The following is a 19,802-nucleotide window of genomic DNA, read 5'->3' as shown; positions in this document are numbered from 1 at the left end:
GTCTTTGATATGAGGGAGTACCCAAAAGTAACTGGAACGTCTTCTGTGGAACAAACCCATAATAGTTCAGGCTTCTACCACTAGATGTCACATGAGACAACTGTGAGGCATCAGTCTGCTTATTGGAGTCATTGTGGGAAGACATACAGCCCATGGTTTGCCACGGTACTGCTTCATGCCATCTCATCTATTCTTACGATGGATGAAAGGAAGGAGGAGCATGATGCCACAAAAATCCTGTTTTTTGTTGGGGAAAATGGCAGCTAAAACAGTTATCATGCTCCAAACAGCTGATAAAGATGCTGCCATGAGCAAAAAATGTTTATGAGTGGTTTGGACACTTTAGGAATGGTCAATTGTTGCTGGAAGACCAAACTCACTCAAGGCGACCGTCAACCTCCCGAACAGATGAAAACATCATGAAAACTCATGAACCTTGGAGGACCGTCATTGAACAAGTGACAAATCTGTTTATTTGACTGGACAATATATGATTGGAGCCATAAGGAGAAAATTTACTTCAAAACCAACAAACGAGTATTGGAAATGGGTAAAAAGACCCATCATTACCTTACTGGAAAATAAAATTATTACAAGAGCAAAAGAGAAGGATCTGGTAATACTGGTCATGGACAATTTGTCACCTGACAAGTATATCAACATGACTATGGAGAAGACACAGGTTGTTGAACAAATACAAGGGTACCATTTTGCCACAGAAATGGAAAGAAAGAATGAAAAGATGATGATGATGATGATGATGATGAAGAAAAAGAAAGGAAGAAAGAAAACAAAGAAGAAAAAGGAGAAAAAAAGTGTATTTGTATGTATGTATGTATATATATATATATATATATATATACACACACACATACACATAAGAAGAATTGACAGTGAGAGGTGAAGAGGACACATGGGGCAGCATGCTACTCGATATGACCATTGAATACACATTGACCCAATGGATAAAGGAAAATACCAGATACAGAAACAATGAGGAACCTTCAAGACTGGATTTAGTACTCACATTGGAACCCGAAATTATAGACAGAATAGAATACAAAACACCATTAGGAAAGAGTGACCATGTACTAATAGAATTCAAATTAAGAGAGCAAATGGACCTAAGAAAAATGAGAAACATAGAATAGGAAGTCCAATATATAGCAAAACAAATTTTGAGAAACTTAAAGAATTTTTTCGAAATGCAAACTGGGAAAATTTCCTTAGTGAAGAAACAAGGATGGAAGAGAAATGGAATATACTAAAGGAAATTTATAATGAGGGTGTGATTAAATATGTTCCACAACAAAAGCAAGAAAGAATATACATAAAAAAATGGTACAACAAAAAATGTAGAGAAGCCAAGGATAAAAGAGACAAAGCCTGGAAGAAATGGAAAAAAGACAAAGAAAAAAAGAGCAAATGGCAAACATACATCAAACTAACAAATGATTATTTAAAAACATGCAGGGAGGAAAAGAGGAATTATGAAAAAGAAATTATAGAAAAATGTAAGGATCAGCCGAAGCTATTTTACAGATATGTGAATGAACTGAAAAATAAACAAGATATAGAAAAACTATGCCAAGGAAGTAATGAATACACAAAAGAACAAGAAATGGCAGAAGTTATGAGTAACAACTTCAAATCGGTTTTCACAACTGAGAACTCACCTGTGAAGGAATAGAGAAACAGAAATCCCCCCAAATGAAAGAAATAACTGTAACAAAAAAGGAAATCAGTGACCAAATAAAAAACCTAGATGTTAGAAACTTGCATGGTCTGGATGGAATTGCAAATTGGATACTGAAGGAATGCGTGGAGGAACTAACAGATAAAATACACACTATAATAAAATACTCACTCAAAGAAGGAAAAGTATCACAAGACTGGAAAAATGCCAACATTGTACCAATATATAAAGGAGGAAGTAAGGAAGATCCAACTAACTACAGACCAGTCCCCCTAACAAGCACAGTAGCTAAAATATGTGAAAAAGTGATTAAAAGTAGATGGGTTAAACATCTGGAAGAAAAATTATACTAAACCCAAGCCAATTTGGATTTGGACAAGGAAGATCATGTACAACAAATCTAATCTTCTTCTATTTGAGAATAATAGATATAATAGATGAGAGAGATGGATGGGCAGACTGTGCCTATCTAGATCTGCAAAAGGCATTTGAGAAAGTACCACACAAAAAATCAATAGGAAAATTAGAATCAATAGGTGGCATTGCAGGTAATTTATGAAAATGGATGGAAGACTTCCTTACTGGGAGAAAAATGAGGGTAGTAATTAGAGACAAATACTTGAAATGGGAAGAAATGATAAGTGGTGTTCTACAAGGGTCAGTACTGGCTCCAATCATGTTTGCCATATACGTAAACGACATGGATGGAGTTGAATGTTATATGAATTCTTCTCAGATGATGCAAAAATATCAAAGTATCAACAAATGAGGACTGTGACTCATTACAATCAGACCTGGACACAATCTGGAAATGGACTCAAAAGTGGGAGGTGAACTTTAATATCAAGAAGTGTAGCATAATGGAGTTTGGTAAAAGCAAAAACAGAATTTCAAAAAATTACAAAATTGGTGAAAATGAAATAAAAAAAAAAGTGCACTCGGAAAGGGACCTTGGAGTGATAATCAGCAATGACATGACACCGGACAGACATATAAACAAAATAGTAGGTGAAACATACAACCTACTAAGGTCAATTTTGAAACACTTAACAGTACACCAATCACAAACATAAACAATGCTGTGCACGCTTTTAATACAATCATACAAAACGCAGACAAGAGATACATCCCTAGAGGCAACAGAAAATCACACAACCCCAACTTCACACCAGAAATCCAAGGCCTCATCAGACAACGTGACACACTTAAACACGATACCCCCACACCTATCCCTCAAAACATAGCAGACCAAATACAAACACTAAACACTGTGATTGCCAATAAAATACTTGAACAAAAAACACAAAATTGGCAAAACTTTATCAATACACTTGATCACAAAACAAACACCAGCAAATTGTACAAAACACTCAACAGCATCACACTATCCAACACTAACACTACACGCTCTCACGCAGCAATAATCACAACAACAGATAATCTACCCTCAAACAGACAACAAGCAAACGCACTCATACGTCATTTCGCACAGACGAGCCATCTTACATCTCACCCTGACGACCGACGCACCATTCGACGTAAGAAAGACTTTCCCACAGACTCAGACTATACACCCTTCATAGACAGTCAGACAAAACTCATAATGCATAGTCTCAAGCACTCATCTGCCTGTGGCCCTGATAACATAAGCAACATCCACCTAAAACACATTGGACCACAAGGTATACACGCACTCACAAACATTGCAAACTACAGCTATTCACACAACACTATACCCGACATCTGGAAGCATGGTAAAATAATCACCATTCCAAAACCGAACAAAGACCCAACAATCCCAACATCGCACCGCCCAATCACACTTCTCTGCACCCCCTCTAAAGTCATTGAACGCCTAATACTTAAACTTGTCACACCATATATTCCCCTTGCTGACTCACAACACGGTTTTAGGCCACTACACTCCACAAACACTCTTCTGACAAACCTCACACAAAGAATTTTAGATGGCATCAATTCAGATAGGCCCCACCACAGAACACTTCTTATAACATTGGACATTAGTAAAGCTTTTGATGCTATTCCCCGCCACAACCTAACAAATAAAATATATAACACAGACATGCACAATAACACCAAAAGATGGCTGGCCAATTATCTGGCAGGCAGGAATGCTCATGTGTCATATAATGGCCAATCATCGCACATCAGAAACATTAAGAACGGAGTACCACAGGGCTCAGTTCTATCCCCCACATTATTTAATCTATACATGCATGACTTACCCACGCCAGACACCTCAGAAATACAAATCTCTTCCTACGCAGACGACATAACAATCACATGCACACATCGTAACACAGACAAAGCTGCAGAAATAATCCAGCCTTACCTTGACACACTCAACACATGGTTCATCACAAACAGACTCAAAATAGCTCCAACCAAATCTACAGCAACACTTCTCACCAACTGGACAAAAGAACACAAATACATACCTCATCTCTACATCAACAACACTCTAATACCACACACAAACACACCGAAAATTCTTGGTGTAACATACGATACATCCATGTCTTTCAAACAACACCTCACAAACATAAAAAACAAATGCACACCTAGACTTAACGCACTCAAGTCAATCACTGGAACAACATTTGGACAAAACAAAGAAACTAATATAACAATATACAAACAATGCATACGCTCAGTGATGAATTATGCGAGTCCTGCATGGGCTCCTAATCTCAGTGAGACACACCACAACACCCTTCAAATCATACAAAACAAAGCCCTAAAAACAATTACAGGCTGCACAAATACATCACCTACAGACCATTTACACCATGAAACAAAAGTCCTCAAAGTCAAGGACCACCTCGACATGAGAGGCACACAAACACTTGCTGCAGCCACCACAAACACATCACACCCGCTACACTACATAGCAGAACACCCACACACACCAAGAAACATTAAAACTACACCCATAGACCTTTATTACACACAGATACTCTCTTCTCTTCCTCCACAACCACCAAATACCAGCCTCCGGAAACATATTCATAATCATATCACTCACAGCTCCATTAACACACTGAAAGACAACACACTGCTACATGCCAGACCCCCTGATATCCACCCTTCTGAATCCTCTCTCCCACGTAAGGACAGAGTCCACTTGGCCAGACTGCGATGCGGTCACCACCCAGCACTTCTAAGCTACCAGAAGAGGCTGGACGACCGTGTTGTGAACAGCTGCCCAGGATGTAACACTTCACCCAATACCATACAACACATAATGGAAGACTGCATTATACACAATCATGCACGCAAACAACACAACATACACTCTATAAAGGATTTGTGGGAAAACCCAGTTTCGGCTGTGGCCTTCCTTGGGGAGACGGGACTGCTCGGACAGACAGTCTAGGGAACGACAACAACAACTAAGGTCAATGAAAGTGGCATTTGAATACTTGGATGAAGAAATCATTAAAAAAAATATTAGTCACATTGATTAGACCAAAACTGAAATATGCAGCGACACTATTGACACCCAGTACTAACAAGAATACAAGGAAAATAGAAAGAGTACAGACAGCAACAACAAAATTGGCACCAGCTCTTTCCAAATTAACATACGAACAAAGATTATTGAAACTAGAACTACCAACACTAGAGCAAAGAAGAGAAAGAGGTGATCTACTGACTATATATAAAATCATAAAAGGAATGGAAATCCTTGACAGAAAAGATTTACTAAAAAATGACAATGGAAAAACAAGAGGTCATGAAAAGAAACTCAAAAAGGACTACTATAGAAGAGATAGGAAAAAGAATAGCTTCCCACACAGAATGCTGGATATATGGAATAACTTAGATAAAAAAGTGTGTGCAAATACTATTCACGATTTTAAGAATAAACTTGATGCTGAAAGATACAAAGACGGGTCACAATGAGCATAGCTCCCTTCCCTTATAATACGAGGTAAAATATACATACATATCTCAAGGGCTTTTCCCCCTTACCCAGGAGGTAGCCAAAGTCAAAAAGCAAAATTCCATTCCCACCCACAACCCCTCCTTTCCTCTCATCTTGACTCATCATGGATGATGGGTCATCCCTGCATCTTGCCCATCGCCCTGGGTCAGAAACAATGCAGCAAGACACACCAAGGCCACTTCATTCAATTGACAACTCTTCTCTCCATCCCATCATGTAAAAACTTGGAAGATGGGGAGAAATTCCTTCAGGCTGCATCAAAATATCATTCATGCAGAACCACTACCTAACCCCCCCTCCATCCCCAACCTACTCCCTTCCATACATCACAAAGGATATGTCCCCTGAAAAACAGATAAAAAATTGTTGGTGAAACCTATAACTTGCTAAGGTCAAATAAAAGTGACTTTTACTTACTTGGACGAAGAAATGGTAAAGAAAATACTATTCACACTGATAAGGTCTAAATTGGAGTATGCAGCAATACTATGGTCACCCAGTACTAAAAAGAATATAAGAAAAATTGAGAGAATCTAGAGAGCAACTATGAAGACCCCAACATTATCAAAACTGTCATATAAAGAAAGATTGTCAAAACTAGAATTACAGACTCTGGAACAAAGGAAAGAGGTGACCATCTACAAAATCATGAGGTAAAAAGTCCTTGATAGTGAAGACTAACTAAATTGGGATAAGAGCACAAGAGCACATGGGAGGAAGCTTTAAAAAAAATATATATATATAAGAGACCTGAAAAGAGAACAGTTTTCCCCACAGAGTGGTGGATGTATGGAACATACTAGATGAAACAATAGTGTGTGCAAAAAAATACACGAATTTGAGAGGAAATTGGATATGGCGAAATAGAGAGATGGGACACCACGATCGTAGCTCCCCTTCTTGTAAGATACTAGGTAAATACTAGGTAAGTACACACAAACACACACATGTCGGTCAAAGTGACAGTGAAGTTTGGAACTCCAGGAAAACTTCAAGTTTCGTCGATCTTAATAATGAGAGAGTACCTTTGCTGTATTATTAGGGAAGGGGAAAGCTCATGGTGTAGTGGGAAGGTGAAGAAAAAGGAGAAAGGGAGGGATTACAGAGGAAAGTGGAAGGAAATAAGGAAGGGGATGAATGGGCCCCGGATGTTAGAAGGGGTGTAAACAAAAGGTGTGCAGAACACACAGACGAGGTAGAACAGGTGAGCAGAGGTGTCAAAAGCAGAAATATAGATAACAGCTCAATGGAAAGAGAAGATAACTGCATTTATGGATTTAATGAGGGAGGAGATGACAACCTCCCCCAACTAGTAAATCTAGAGGAGAAACTAAAACAAATTAACAAAGCATGGGAGGTTAGGTTTAACCAATTAACACTAGTTACACAAAGAGTTGATAAACTGGAAGAACTAAAGGAGAATCAAAACCTAACTAAAGAAATAGAAGAATTAAAAAGACAGTTAAAAGAAGTAAAGGATGAGAATGAGGAATTAAAGAGGAATAATAAAGAGAATAAAGAGTCCATAGCAAAAGAGGTAAGTGGTTGAAAAAAAAGCACAAGAGAATAATAAAATTGAATTTAGAGATATAGTGAAACAACAGATGAAAGACCACACTAAGGACACAGTTATTAAAGTGATGAGGGAGAAGGAGAATATAAGAGACTTAGTGGATAAAAAGAAATTAATAATCATAATAGGGATGGAAGAGATGCATAATCCAAATAGGACTACAAGAATAAAGGAGGAGAAGGAAAAAGTAAATAAGATATTAGTAATTAAAGAATATGAACCAGAAAAAGGGAAAGAAAGAGAAGAAATATATAAACTAGGGAAATACAATACAGATAAGACCAGACCAATTAAGGTTAAATTCAGGTCACAAATGACAGCAGAGAATATCTTGGCAAAAACAGGGAAACTAGCAAACAGTGATCAATATAAACAGGTATGGATAAAAAGAGAAATGAATAAAGAGGAAAGAGAGGATGAGAAAGCAAAAAGACTAGAAGCTATTGAAAAAAACTAGAAAAGAACAGAGTCAAAGAGAAATTCTATTGGAGAGTAGTGGATATGAAAGTGAGGAAATGGTTCATAGCAGAGAAAAACGGAAGGGAAACAGAAAACACGATGGAAGTAGCAGAAAATTAAAATTGTCCTACACAAATATAGATGGCCTAATAACAGGCTTGAATGAACTGAATGATTACCTGAAGAAAAAAGAACCGGACATAATGGGAATTGTAGAAACAAAATTGAAAGGTCCACTACCACCCAACAGTGTAGGACATGGTGCATATAATTATTGGATTAGAAACAGATAGGTAAAACAAGGGGGTGGAGTTATGTTCCTGACTAAGAAGGATATAAATGAAAGGAATGTCACATATGCAAAGAATAGAGATGATTATGATGGAAGTGGAGGACAGGGATGGGTAGAGCAGGATGTTTGTGGTAAATCATGTGCCTTCTAAAACGGCTTCATGGGAAGAGAGGGAACACAAAAATATGTTAGAAGACACAAGGATAACACTAAATAAGATAATGGAAGATAGAGGAAGAATAGTTATAATGGGTGACTTTAATTGAAAAGAAATCTGCTGGGAAAAGATGACAGTGAAGGGTGGAGATGACCTATGGGGAAAAGTACTACTTGGTATGATTATAGAACATACAATGATGCAATGGATACAAGAGAATACTAGGTATAGAAATGAGGAAGAACCATCGAGACTGGACCTAATAATCACATCAGAACCCGAAATAGTGGACAAGATTGAATATAAGACACCAATAAGTAAAAGTGACCACATATTGGTTGAACTGGAACTAAATGAGTTAAAGTACATAGAAAAAACGAACAATATAGGAAGGGAAGATTGATGTATAGATTTTTTTTTTTTTTATAAACTAAGAGAATTCTTTCAAACAGCAGACTGGGAAAGGATACACAAGGAGGAAACAACAGTTGAAGAGAAATGGAATATTTTGACAAAGATATATAAAGGAGTGGAAAAGTATGTTCCAAGACAAAAACAAGAAAAAGGATATGTAAAGTGTTGGTACAACAAAAGATGTAGGGAGTTAAAAGACAAAAGGGATAAAGCTTGGATAAAATGGAAAAAAGACAAAAGACCTGAAAAATGGAAAATATATACTAGTTATAGAAATGAATATGTACAAGTGTGCAGAGAAGAGAGAAAATACGAAAAAGATGTCATAGATATATGGTAAGATCAACCAAAACTTTTTTATAGACTTATAAACAACAAACTGAAAAACAGACAAGAATTACAGAAACTACGACAAGGAGTTGAATACACAGAGGAAATAGAAATGGCAGAAATTATGAACAAGCATTTTAAATCGGTGTTTATGAGGGAGAACATACAACTTAGAGATGTCGAGTGGGAGGAGGAAGTCCCCCTATGAAAGAGATAGAAGTAACAAGGAGAGAAATAATGAATCACTTGAGTAATCTCGATGTCAGAAAATCGCATGGATCAGATGGAATGGCAAACTGGATTTTAAGAGAATGCAGGGACTAACTAACAGACAAAATACATAGTCTAATAAGCAGTTCATTGAAAGAAGGAAAAGTTCCAGAAGATTGGAAAAGAGCAAATATAGTACCAATATATAAAGGTGGAAACAAGGAAGAACCTACTAACTATAAACCGGTCTCTCTTACATGTATGATAGCTAAAATTTGTGAAAGAATGATCAAAATTAGATGTGTATGGCATTTGGAAAAAAACAACATAATAAATCCAAGGCAATTTGGATTTTGACATGGACAATCATGCGTCACAAACTTAATGTCTTTCTATTAAAGGCTAATAGATGTAATACAAGAAAGAGATGGATGGGCTGATTGTGCATTTCTAGACCTGAAAAAAGCTTTTGATAAAGTACCACATAAGAAATTGCTAAAGAAATTAGAAACTGCAGGAGGAATACAGGGCAAACTGCTGGAGTGGATGGAAGACTTCTTGCATGAAAGAAAAATGAGAGTGGTGATAAGAGACACTCTAATTGGGATGAAGTGATAATTGGAGTTCCACAAGGAACAGTCCTGCCCCCAACAATGTTTGCTATATATATTAATGATATGGATAAAGGAATTGAAAGTTATACGAGCTTCTTTGCGGAAGATGCAAAATTGTTTATCTCAATAAAGTACGGAAATGGAGTAGGAAGTTGGAGATGGAATTCAATATTAAGAAGTGTAGTATAACAGAATTTGGAAGCAAAAAAAGAATAGTGGGATCATATAAATTGGGAGAAGAAATTAAAAAAGTAGAAAATGAGAAAGACCTGGGAGTCATTATTATGAATAATATGTCCCCTGAGAAACATATAAACAAAATTATTGGAGAAACTTATAATTTGATAAGAACAATCAAAGTGGCATTTACATACCTGGACGAAGAAATGGTGAAGAAAATGCTAGTCACTTTGATAAGACCAAGATTGGAGTATGCAGCGACGATGTGGTCACCAAGTAAAAAAAATGTATAACAAAACTTGAAAGAATACAAACAGCAATTATGAAATTGGCACCAACACTCTCAGAATTATCATATGAAGAGAGACTAGCAAAACTTGAGCTACAGACATTGGAGCAAAGAAGAGTGAGAGGAGATTTGATAACTTTTTATAGAATTATGAAAGGCATGGAAACTATTGATAGAGAGGATCTAATAAAATGGGATAGTAGAAATACAAGAGGACACAGAAAGAAAATCAAGAAAGACAGTTATAGAAGAGACCTGAAAAAGAACAGCTTTCCCCACAGAGTAATAGATGTTTGGAACAAGTTAGATGAGAAAGTGGAGTGTGCAAAAACAATACACGAATTTAAAAACAGTCTAGATAAAACGAGATATGAAGACGTGGACACAACAAGCATAGCTCCCCTTCCCGTAAAATACAACTAGGTAAATATATATATATATATATATATATATATGTGTATATATATGTATATATATATATATATGTATATATATATGTTCATATACATATATACAGTACTACCTCTCATTAATGAACTAAAAGGGGGTAACAGTGTCCGTTGATGTGAATAATGCATTGACTTGGAGTGGTTTTTGGGTGGCATAGTGATTGCACACACTAAACAACAGCACCAGGTCCTGGAGCTGCAGCGTCTACGTCGTGGGACCACCCCCCAACCCCAAGAGTTGGGGGCCAAACGGCAGCAACCACCCCTGGCCACCGGCTCTACGCGGGTGGCACCGGTCCCCAAGAGGAGCTACGCCTACCTTGGGGAGTACCACAATCCTTTTTCCCAACATGCAATATTACGTTTTTTCTGCACCGAGGGGTGATTTTCCAGTGATCACCCCTCTTCTTCTACTTTTAGCTGGAGATGTAGAGAGCAATCCTGTGCCCACCACAAAATACACATGCCCAACATGCTCTAAACCCATTACTTCGAGCAGACAAAGGGATCAGTTCAGTGCAATATGTGCAAAAACTGGGCCCACCTCACTTGTACAACACTTGCTGACACAAACCAATACACAAACACTTGGACATGTTCTACCTGCCCTCCAGTAACCCCACTCCCACCTCCCCAACCACAGCCAGCACCCTCACCCACTCCCAATTTCCCTCTGCCCTTACCCCCGATTAGTACTCCCCTTCCTTTGTCCCCGATCTCTCCTTTCCCCCCCTCTGACCCAGATCCTACACCTTCCCCACTACCACCCAAACCTCAACCCCAAACGGCAACATACAACACATACAAAACACACAACATCAACATATTACAACACAACATTGACGGTATTAACACGAAAAAACATGAACTTGAACACTCTTAAACAACACAACATACACATTGTGATTTTTCAAGAAACAAAACTAAGACACTCACACAAAACACCATCATTTCATAATTACACCACCATCAGACAAGACCGGACTGACGGCTATGGCGGTGGACTCATCACCCTGATCCACCACTCCATCTGTTTTGTGGACACAAGTGCCACAACCAAAATTCTCCTCCCTACCACAGATAACACAACAGAAATCCAATCCATTCGAATCCGCACAGGCAACAAATCAACACTGACAATAGTTAACATGTACATTCCCCCCAATCATCCCCCACAGTTCCAGACACCTTCAGGCCTCATTTTAGCCAACTAGCCTCAATCCCCAACCTGATCATGGGTGGAGACTTCAACGCCAAGTCGTCTGCCTGGTATGTCGACTACCCTGACACAGACAGAGGGCTTGATATACAGACTCAGTTTGACTCATTGACTATCATGAACACACATAATCATACACATATCCCACACCAAGCCCTCTACACTCCCTCCTCTCCTGATATCACATTTTGCTCCCCCTGCCTAACCCCAACAACATCATGGAGAGTGATCGGAACCCTTGGCTCTGACCACCTTCCAATCATCATCACCACCAAAACAAGATGAACCCCAGTTGGCCAGACACACTTACACCAATTACAAGAGAGTTAACTGGGAAGCTTTTATTGAAGAGACAGAACAACATTTTGAAACACTTAACAGTACACCAATCACAAACATAAACAATGCTGTGCACACTTTTTAATACAATCATACAAAATGCAGACAAGAGATACATCCCTAGAGGCAACAGAAAATCACACAACCCCAACTTCACACCAAAAATCCAAAGCCTCATCAGACAACATGACACACTTAAACACGGTACCCCCACACCTATCCCTCAAAACATAGCAGACCAAATACAAACACTAAACACTGTGATTGCCAATAAAATACATGAACAAAAAACACAAAATTGGCAAAACTTTATCAATACACTTGATCACAAAACAAACACCAGCAAATTATACAAAACACTCAACAGCATTACACTATCCAACAGTAACACTACACGCTCTCACGCAGCAATAATCACAACAACAGATAATCTACCCTCAAACAGACAACAAGCAAACGCACTCATACGTCATTTTGCACAGACAAGCCATCTCACTTCTCACCCTGACGACCGACGCACCATTCGACGTAAGAAAGACTTTCCCACAGACTCAGACTATATACCCTTCATAGACAGTCAGACAAAACTCATAATACATAGTCTCAAGCACTCATCTGCCTGTGGCCCTGATAACATAAGCAACATCCACCTAAAACACATTGGACCACAAGGTATACACGCACTCACAAACATTGCAAACTACAGCTATTCACACAACACTATACCCGACATCTGGAAGCATGGTAAAATAATCACCATTCCAAAACCGAACAAAGACCCAACAATCCCAACATCGCACTGCCCAATCACACTTCTCTGCACCCCCTCTAAAGTCATTGAATGCCTAATACTTAAACTTGTCACACCACATATTCCCCTTGCTGACTCACAACACGGTTTTAGGCCACTACACTCCACAAACACTCTTCTGACAAACCTCACACAAAGAATTTTAGATGGCATCAATTCAGATAGGCCCCACCAAAGAACACTTCTTATAACATTAGACATTAGTAAAGCTTTTGATGCTATCCCCCGCCACAACCTAACAAATAAAATATATAACACAGACATGCACAATAACACCAAAAGATGGCTGGCCAATTATCTGGCAGGTAGGAATGCTTACGTGTCATATAATGGCCAATCATCGCACATCAGAAACATTAAGAACGGAGTACCACAGGGCTCAGTTCTATCCCCCACACTATTTAATCTATACATGCATGACTTACCCATGCCAGACACCTCAGAAATACAAATCTCTTCCTACGCAGACGACATAACAATCACATGCACACATCGTAACACAGACAAAGCTGCAGAAATAATCCAGCCATACCTTGACACACTCAACACATGGTTCATCACAAACAGACTCAAAATAGCTCCAACCAAATCTACAGCAACACTTCTCACAAACTGGACAAAAGAACACAAATACATACCTCATCTCTACATCAACAACACTCTAATACCACACACAAACACACCGAAAATTCTTGGTGTAACATACGATACATCCATGTCTTTCAAACAACACATCACAAACATAAAAAACAAATGCACACCCAGACTTAACGCACTTAAGTCAATCACTGGAACAACATTTGGACAAAACAAAGAAACTAATATAACGATATACAAACAATGCATACGCTCAGTGTTGAATTATGCGAGTCCTGCATGGGCTCCTAATCTCAGTGAGACACACCACAACACCCTTCAAATCACACAAAACAAAGCCCTAAAAACAATTACAGGCTGCACAAATACATCACCTACAGACCATTTACACCATGAAACAAAAGTCCTCAAAGTCAAGGACCACCTCGACATGAGAGGCACACAAACACTTGCCGCAGCCACCACAAACACATTACACCCGCTACACTACATAGCAGAACACCCACACACACCAAGAAACATTAAAACTACACCCAAAGACCTTTATCACGCACAGATACTCTCTTCTCTTCCTCCACAACCACCAAATACCAGACTCCGGAAACATATTCATAATCATATCACTCACCACTCCATTAACACATTGAAAGACAACACACTGCTGCATGCCAGACCCCCTGATATCCACCCTTCTGAATCCTCTCTCCCACGAAAGGACAGATTCCACTTGGCCAGACTACGGTGCGGTCACCACCCAGCACTTCTAAGCTACCAGAAAAGGCTGGATGACCGCATTGTGAACAGCTGCCCAGGATGTAACACTTCACCCCATACCATACAACACATAATGGAAGACTGCATTACACACAATCATGCACGCAAACAACACAACATACGCTCTATAAAGGATTTGTGGGAAAACCCAGTTTCGGCTATGGCATTCCTTGGGGAGACGGGACTGCTCGGACAGACAGTCTAGGGAACGACAACAACAACAGCACCAAAAACACCGAAAACACAGCGAAAACACCGCAAACACAGCTTATTAACATCCGTTAATGAGAGGTCTCACTGTATATTCATATACATACATACAAATATATATATATATATATTATATATAATATATATATATATATATATATATATATATATATATATATATATATATATATATATATATACATACTGGGTATATATATATATATAATAATAGAAAAAATAAACATGATAAAAATAAAAATCCACCCCACAGTAGAACATGTAGAAGTGGTGAGGTTCCCACATAAAATTAGAATAAAACTGAGTAATGAGAATACAGACTAGCAACCAGCTTGTTTCCCAAACTAGCAGATCAATCATACAAGGAAAGATTAGAAATACTGGGCCTACCATAACCAAAAGATGAGAAGTGACATGATTGCAGTATTAGCAGCAATGAGATGAAAGAGAATGTACTCAGAATATGTCCTAATGAGAACCCATAGTTGGAGTAAAAAAAAACTTGGAAGAACATTTGACTTCTATATTTCAGCTACTGGCTGTAGCACTCTTTAGGAAAGTGTAAGATATTCAAAGTGGTAAGGCATATGGCATAAGGAGGGTAATGTAACAGTAACATGGACAGCTTACATGATGGACCAGATGACCTGACTTAAGGAAAAGTCATGAGGTTGGACAGGGGGTCAGGAGGATGATAATTACTGACCAAGGAACTCACCACTAACTGTGAGATAATGTCTAGGAGACAATTGTCCCTATGGAGATGTTAAAACTGGGATATTTTTCAATTAAGGTGGATTCAACTATTTTCCACCTGAAACCACAACTGGACTCAAGCACTAGTTTGGCCTTTTCCCAGTGAGGAATGTCCTAATTTTAACATTTCCAAAGGACAATGGTCTCTGGACATTATCTCTCAGTAATCAGCGAGTTGCTTGGTCAGTAATCATCACTCTCCTGACACCACCGCCCAACCCCACGACTTTTCCTTAAGTGACATCATCTGGCCAGTCATGTGAGCTGTCCATGTTCCTGTTACATTCCCCCTCCTTATGGTTTACCACTTCGACTATCTTGTACTTTCCTGAAGACGGCTACAGCCAGTAGCCAAAATATTAAGTCAAATGTTCAACCAAGTTTTCTTTTACTCCACTGTGGGTTCTCCATGTGATTTAGAAATGTGTTACTACATCTTGATCTAGTGAATGTCTTAATGGGTTGGGATAAGAGGATATCATGTCATGGAGAAAACAACTGGAAAAAGACTACATGGCCAAAGGATATAAAGAAATACAACCCACCCCTCTTAGGAGACAGAGATAGGACCCTATGAGGATACCTACTTTACATTACAATTAGGTTAATACAGTTAGGTTGGATAAACACACAGATACACTCCTATGCTGTTTTTACAACATTTGCCATTTAGATTCCCACCTTTCTGAGTGCTGTTGAAGACATCCAAAGAGTTCATGGAGGTGTCCATGAAGCTTAGGACATCACTGTTGACATTGGCCATTGATGACAGGAAGGGGGTAGAGGCACTGTTCATCTGGGTGATTAAGTAAGCAAAGCAAGCAGGCAATTACATACTTCATCAAAGCTTCTGTTTAGAGTGCAGCCAGTTAATGAAGGGTTAATCTCAGGAGTAACCTTTTCACGCATAGAAAAAAAAAAAAATAAATAAATAAATAAATAAAAAACAGAAGAAGGGCAAGTCTAATGGAAAGGAGAATGAATCAATATTTCTGATGCATACAAATGTAACCACAAGGGATAGGTTGTGGGTTTTCATCCTCTGCTCCACTGTCTTTTACATGCTTAGCATTTCATTATTTCTTTTGTTGGCTGTACATTATTCATAGGTCAAACCAGTACAGTCCAGCCACTTTTAATATTGTTACCAATTACATATTTTAAATGTATTCCTCTACAAAATATTTTCCACATTTGCATTTAATGAGAAAATAATATGTCATTAGATCTGCATGCTCTATAAAACACAGATATCCCTTTTGGAGTATGAAATACACATTTGAAAATAAGTACTCAGTGATCTGATATTTATACATTATTTTCTTAGAAAAAAAAAAAAAAATTCTCCTATTTCTCATGCAAAACACACTTCTTTATTTTGTTATTCATTCTTTCCCACAGTATACTTATATCTACAGAGCTACATGGACTGGCAACATGAATCACACAATCAATTTTCTTATCCAAAAACAACCGCCTCACTTTTTTATGATTTTCATTGTTGAGGTAATTTGCAATCTATAGCAGATGGTGAAAAGTCAGGTTCAACTACATGATGCCCCTAGATTTGACACTGCCTTGATAATAATAATGGCTGCCTTGAGTTTCACTGACTGGAAACGTGCAGTCCCACAGTGGTTAGCAATGGTCCTTTGGCTCTCCCACATATCTCTATGAGAAGAAACTTTAGACAATTTTCTGTTGTATTAGTGTGGAATAGTTTCTACATCATCAGCTTATGGTATAGTAACAGGAGGGGAGCAGTTACTGGTTATCAGGTCTCTGTATGTGAAAAGATAGAAGAAAAACAGTTTATCAATCACTCCACTGCCCTTTGCCTCTCTTGCAGGATACCCACTGTCTCCAAGAAACTGACCACAGCCATCAGCTTGGCCCATAAGTCATTATGAGAAAAGATTTCGTGTTGTTGTCTGGATGGATTAAAAATACAGTAGTGTAGAATGAGGTGCTCTGTGTCTTCAGTGTGGTAGTTATATCTGGGGCAGTTGGGGGTCTGTTGTCAGGCCAATTCTGTGTTGGTATTGTTTCAATTCAGGTTAGTGATGTGAGTGTTGTCATGCCAGAGTGATTCTCACTTGTCTTAGGAATAATTTCTCAGCTGGGTTGATAGAGAGAGATCTTGGGTTTAATCCCAAGACCAAGTGTCAGCTTTTTAGGACTGCATCTCTAGATGGTGGTGAGGGTGTTGACAGGTTCTGAAGATGGGCAATGAGATGACTGTCTCTGATGTTTATTGTGGTTTGTCCTTCACAGGTGAAGATGACCACTGATGTCTACTTTGAAGGACTACCACTTGCAGGTACTTGTCAATGGTCTCTTAAAAAGGTGACAGCCATGTAGATAATAATGAATGACAAGTCATAGAATATACTCTGCTTGGATTAATAGGATCTTAAATAAATGGGATTTTCCTGGACAGAACATTTACAACTAAGGACGACACTACACCTGCACTTGTCCGCCACACCTACTCCTTTTAACCACTTCAGTATGACTCAAATTCTCATGCGCAGCATCACAGTACTCACATTATAAAATATAAAGTCACTGCTGCATTACTCGTTCTCATTTACTATGAGTAATAATAAACACAGAAAACATAATCAAACCAGTTCACAGAATCCAGGGGGAACTCATGTACAACTACAAAAAAATAATATAATCAAGACGCTGACATCTTTATGTACCCACTCACGCCTTATGACACCTATATAGGTGTCATCATACCAAAGTGGTTAACCTGAGAGAGAAGTAAACTCAGGCCTTAAACCTATCCTTAGTGCATATATATCCATTTATATATACATATATGCATGATTTAGGAAAGTCAACTGTGCCAATGGTATTGTTGAGCTTGTATTGAAGCTTTTCTTTGTCTTTAATGATGAGTAGGTGTGAGGTTCTCAAGTAGAAGTCAAAGATATTTTGAAATATCTACCTCTCTTATTCTCAGCTTCTCAACCTACACTACTGAGGACACATGAACACTGGTTACAAAAAAGATGAAAAAGTACTACAATGAATCATCTCACAAAACATTCAACCTGACAACAAGATCTGCCGCATCACATACTACAAAACCTCCAAAACATACACACTAATAATGAAAAATAGCTATCAGCCACTACCTCTCCACTACAGGAAGTCAATGTCATCTACAAGTTTGATTGGCTCCCATTAGTGAGTGTCAACCTCAAACTTCCTTGCATGTCAGCATGACTTCCATGACATTCTCCAAAAGACTATCTACCACCAGAATGGTGCCAAAAAACATATATATATATATATATATATATATAGAGAGAGAGAGAGAGAGAGAGAGAGAGAGGGGAAAGAGAGGGGAAAGAGAGGGGAAAGAGAGGGGAGAGAGAGAGAGAGAGGGAAAAAAAAAAAAAACTTTCAAGACCAACAATGAACGAGAACACCAGAATCATCTACAAAGCACATGACCCCCTCCGACTCAGGATGGCCAAATCTGTGAACACCTACACAGAGAAACCATCCATCAACATTCAACTCATGTCCACACCTACAATTCCAAGCAACCGTTGAAATCAAACACACAAGTAATGACTTACACTGTGATTCACTGATATTTGCAACTTTCAGGTACTCAAAGTTAAGGATCACAGTGCATGCTGTGTAACTTCTCCCTATGCACAATCAATGTATAAACACCAATTAAATGAAGCAGCCTTGCTGTGGATCTGCTGTGTCTTGCTATACTGCTTCTGACCCAGGGTATAGGGCAAGATGCAGGGATGACCCATCATCCAGGAGGAGCCAAGATGAGAGGGAGAGAGAGGGTGAATGGGAGTGGAGTATGTGGGGATGGAATGGGTGGGAGTGGATTTTATGCCCCCACCCCTTTTTTTTTTATATGTATGTACCTACCACCTATTGTAACTCCTTCCCTGAGGATGACCAAGATAAATAATTCAAAATGCCTTTTGGACTTCTACTCAGCAACCTCACACCTGCCCAGAAACATGTCATTAAAGACAAAGAAAAGTTTCAATACAAGCTCAACAATACCACTGTTTCTGTTGATTTTCCCAAATCAGGCATTCAACATGGTCTCCTACCAAAATATATATACATACACACACATACATATACCAAGGCTTTTTCCCCCTTACAAGGGAGGTAGCCAAAAAGAAAAAGGCATAAAATCATTCCCACCCATTCCATCCCTAAACACACTCCACTCCCCTCCACCCTCCCTCTTATCTTAACACCTCCTGGATGACGGGTCATCCCTGCACCCTGTCCACTGCCCTGGGTCAGAGGCAGTGTCGCAAGGCACAGCACATCCATAGCAAGGCTGCTTCATTAAATTGGTGACCCCCCCCCCTCTCCGTCCCCCCATGCATGAAAGAAGAAGACAGGGAGAAATCCCTTCGAGCTGCATCAAATTTTGCTCA

General features: G+C 38.7%; 1 protein-coding gene across 8 annotated transcripts in view; it reads right to left on the bottom strand.

Moving 5' to 3' along the window:
- yem (yemanuclein) overlaps nucleotides 1–19,802 on the bottom strand; it is a 167,310-nt gene that overhangs the window by 28,514 nt on the left and 118,994 nt on the right. For 7 of the 8 annotated variants that reach the window (XM_076189097.1, XM_076189094.1, XM_076189095.1 and 4 more), the window contains one exon: nucleotides 16,039–16,153. The exons of the other annotated variant lie outside the window; for it this stretch is intronic. In XM_076189097.1, the coding sequence (XP_076045212.1) occupies nucleotides 16,039–16,153 (115 nt within the window). The remainder of the gene's footprint in view (nucleotides 1–16,038; nucleotides 16,154–19,802) is intronic. 8 annotated transcript variants of the gene reach the window in all.

Source organism: Oratosquilla oratoria, chromosome 8 (assembly GCF_046742065.1).
Source record: "Oratosquilla oratoria isolate Oo_2021 chromosome 8, ASM4674206v1, whole genome shotgun sequence".
Taxonomy (NCBI): Eukaryota; Metazoa; Arthropoda; class Malacostraca; order Stomatopoda; family Squillidae; genus Oratosquilla; species Oratosquilla oratoria.
This window is presented reverse-complemented; position numbering and strand designations above follow the sequence as displayed.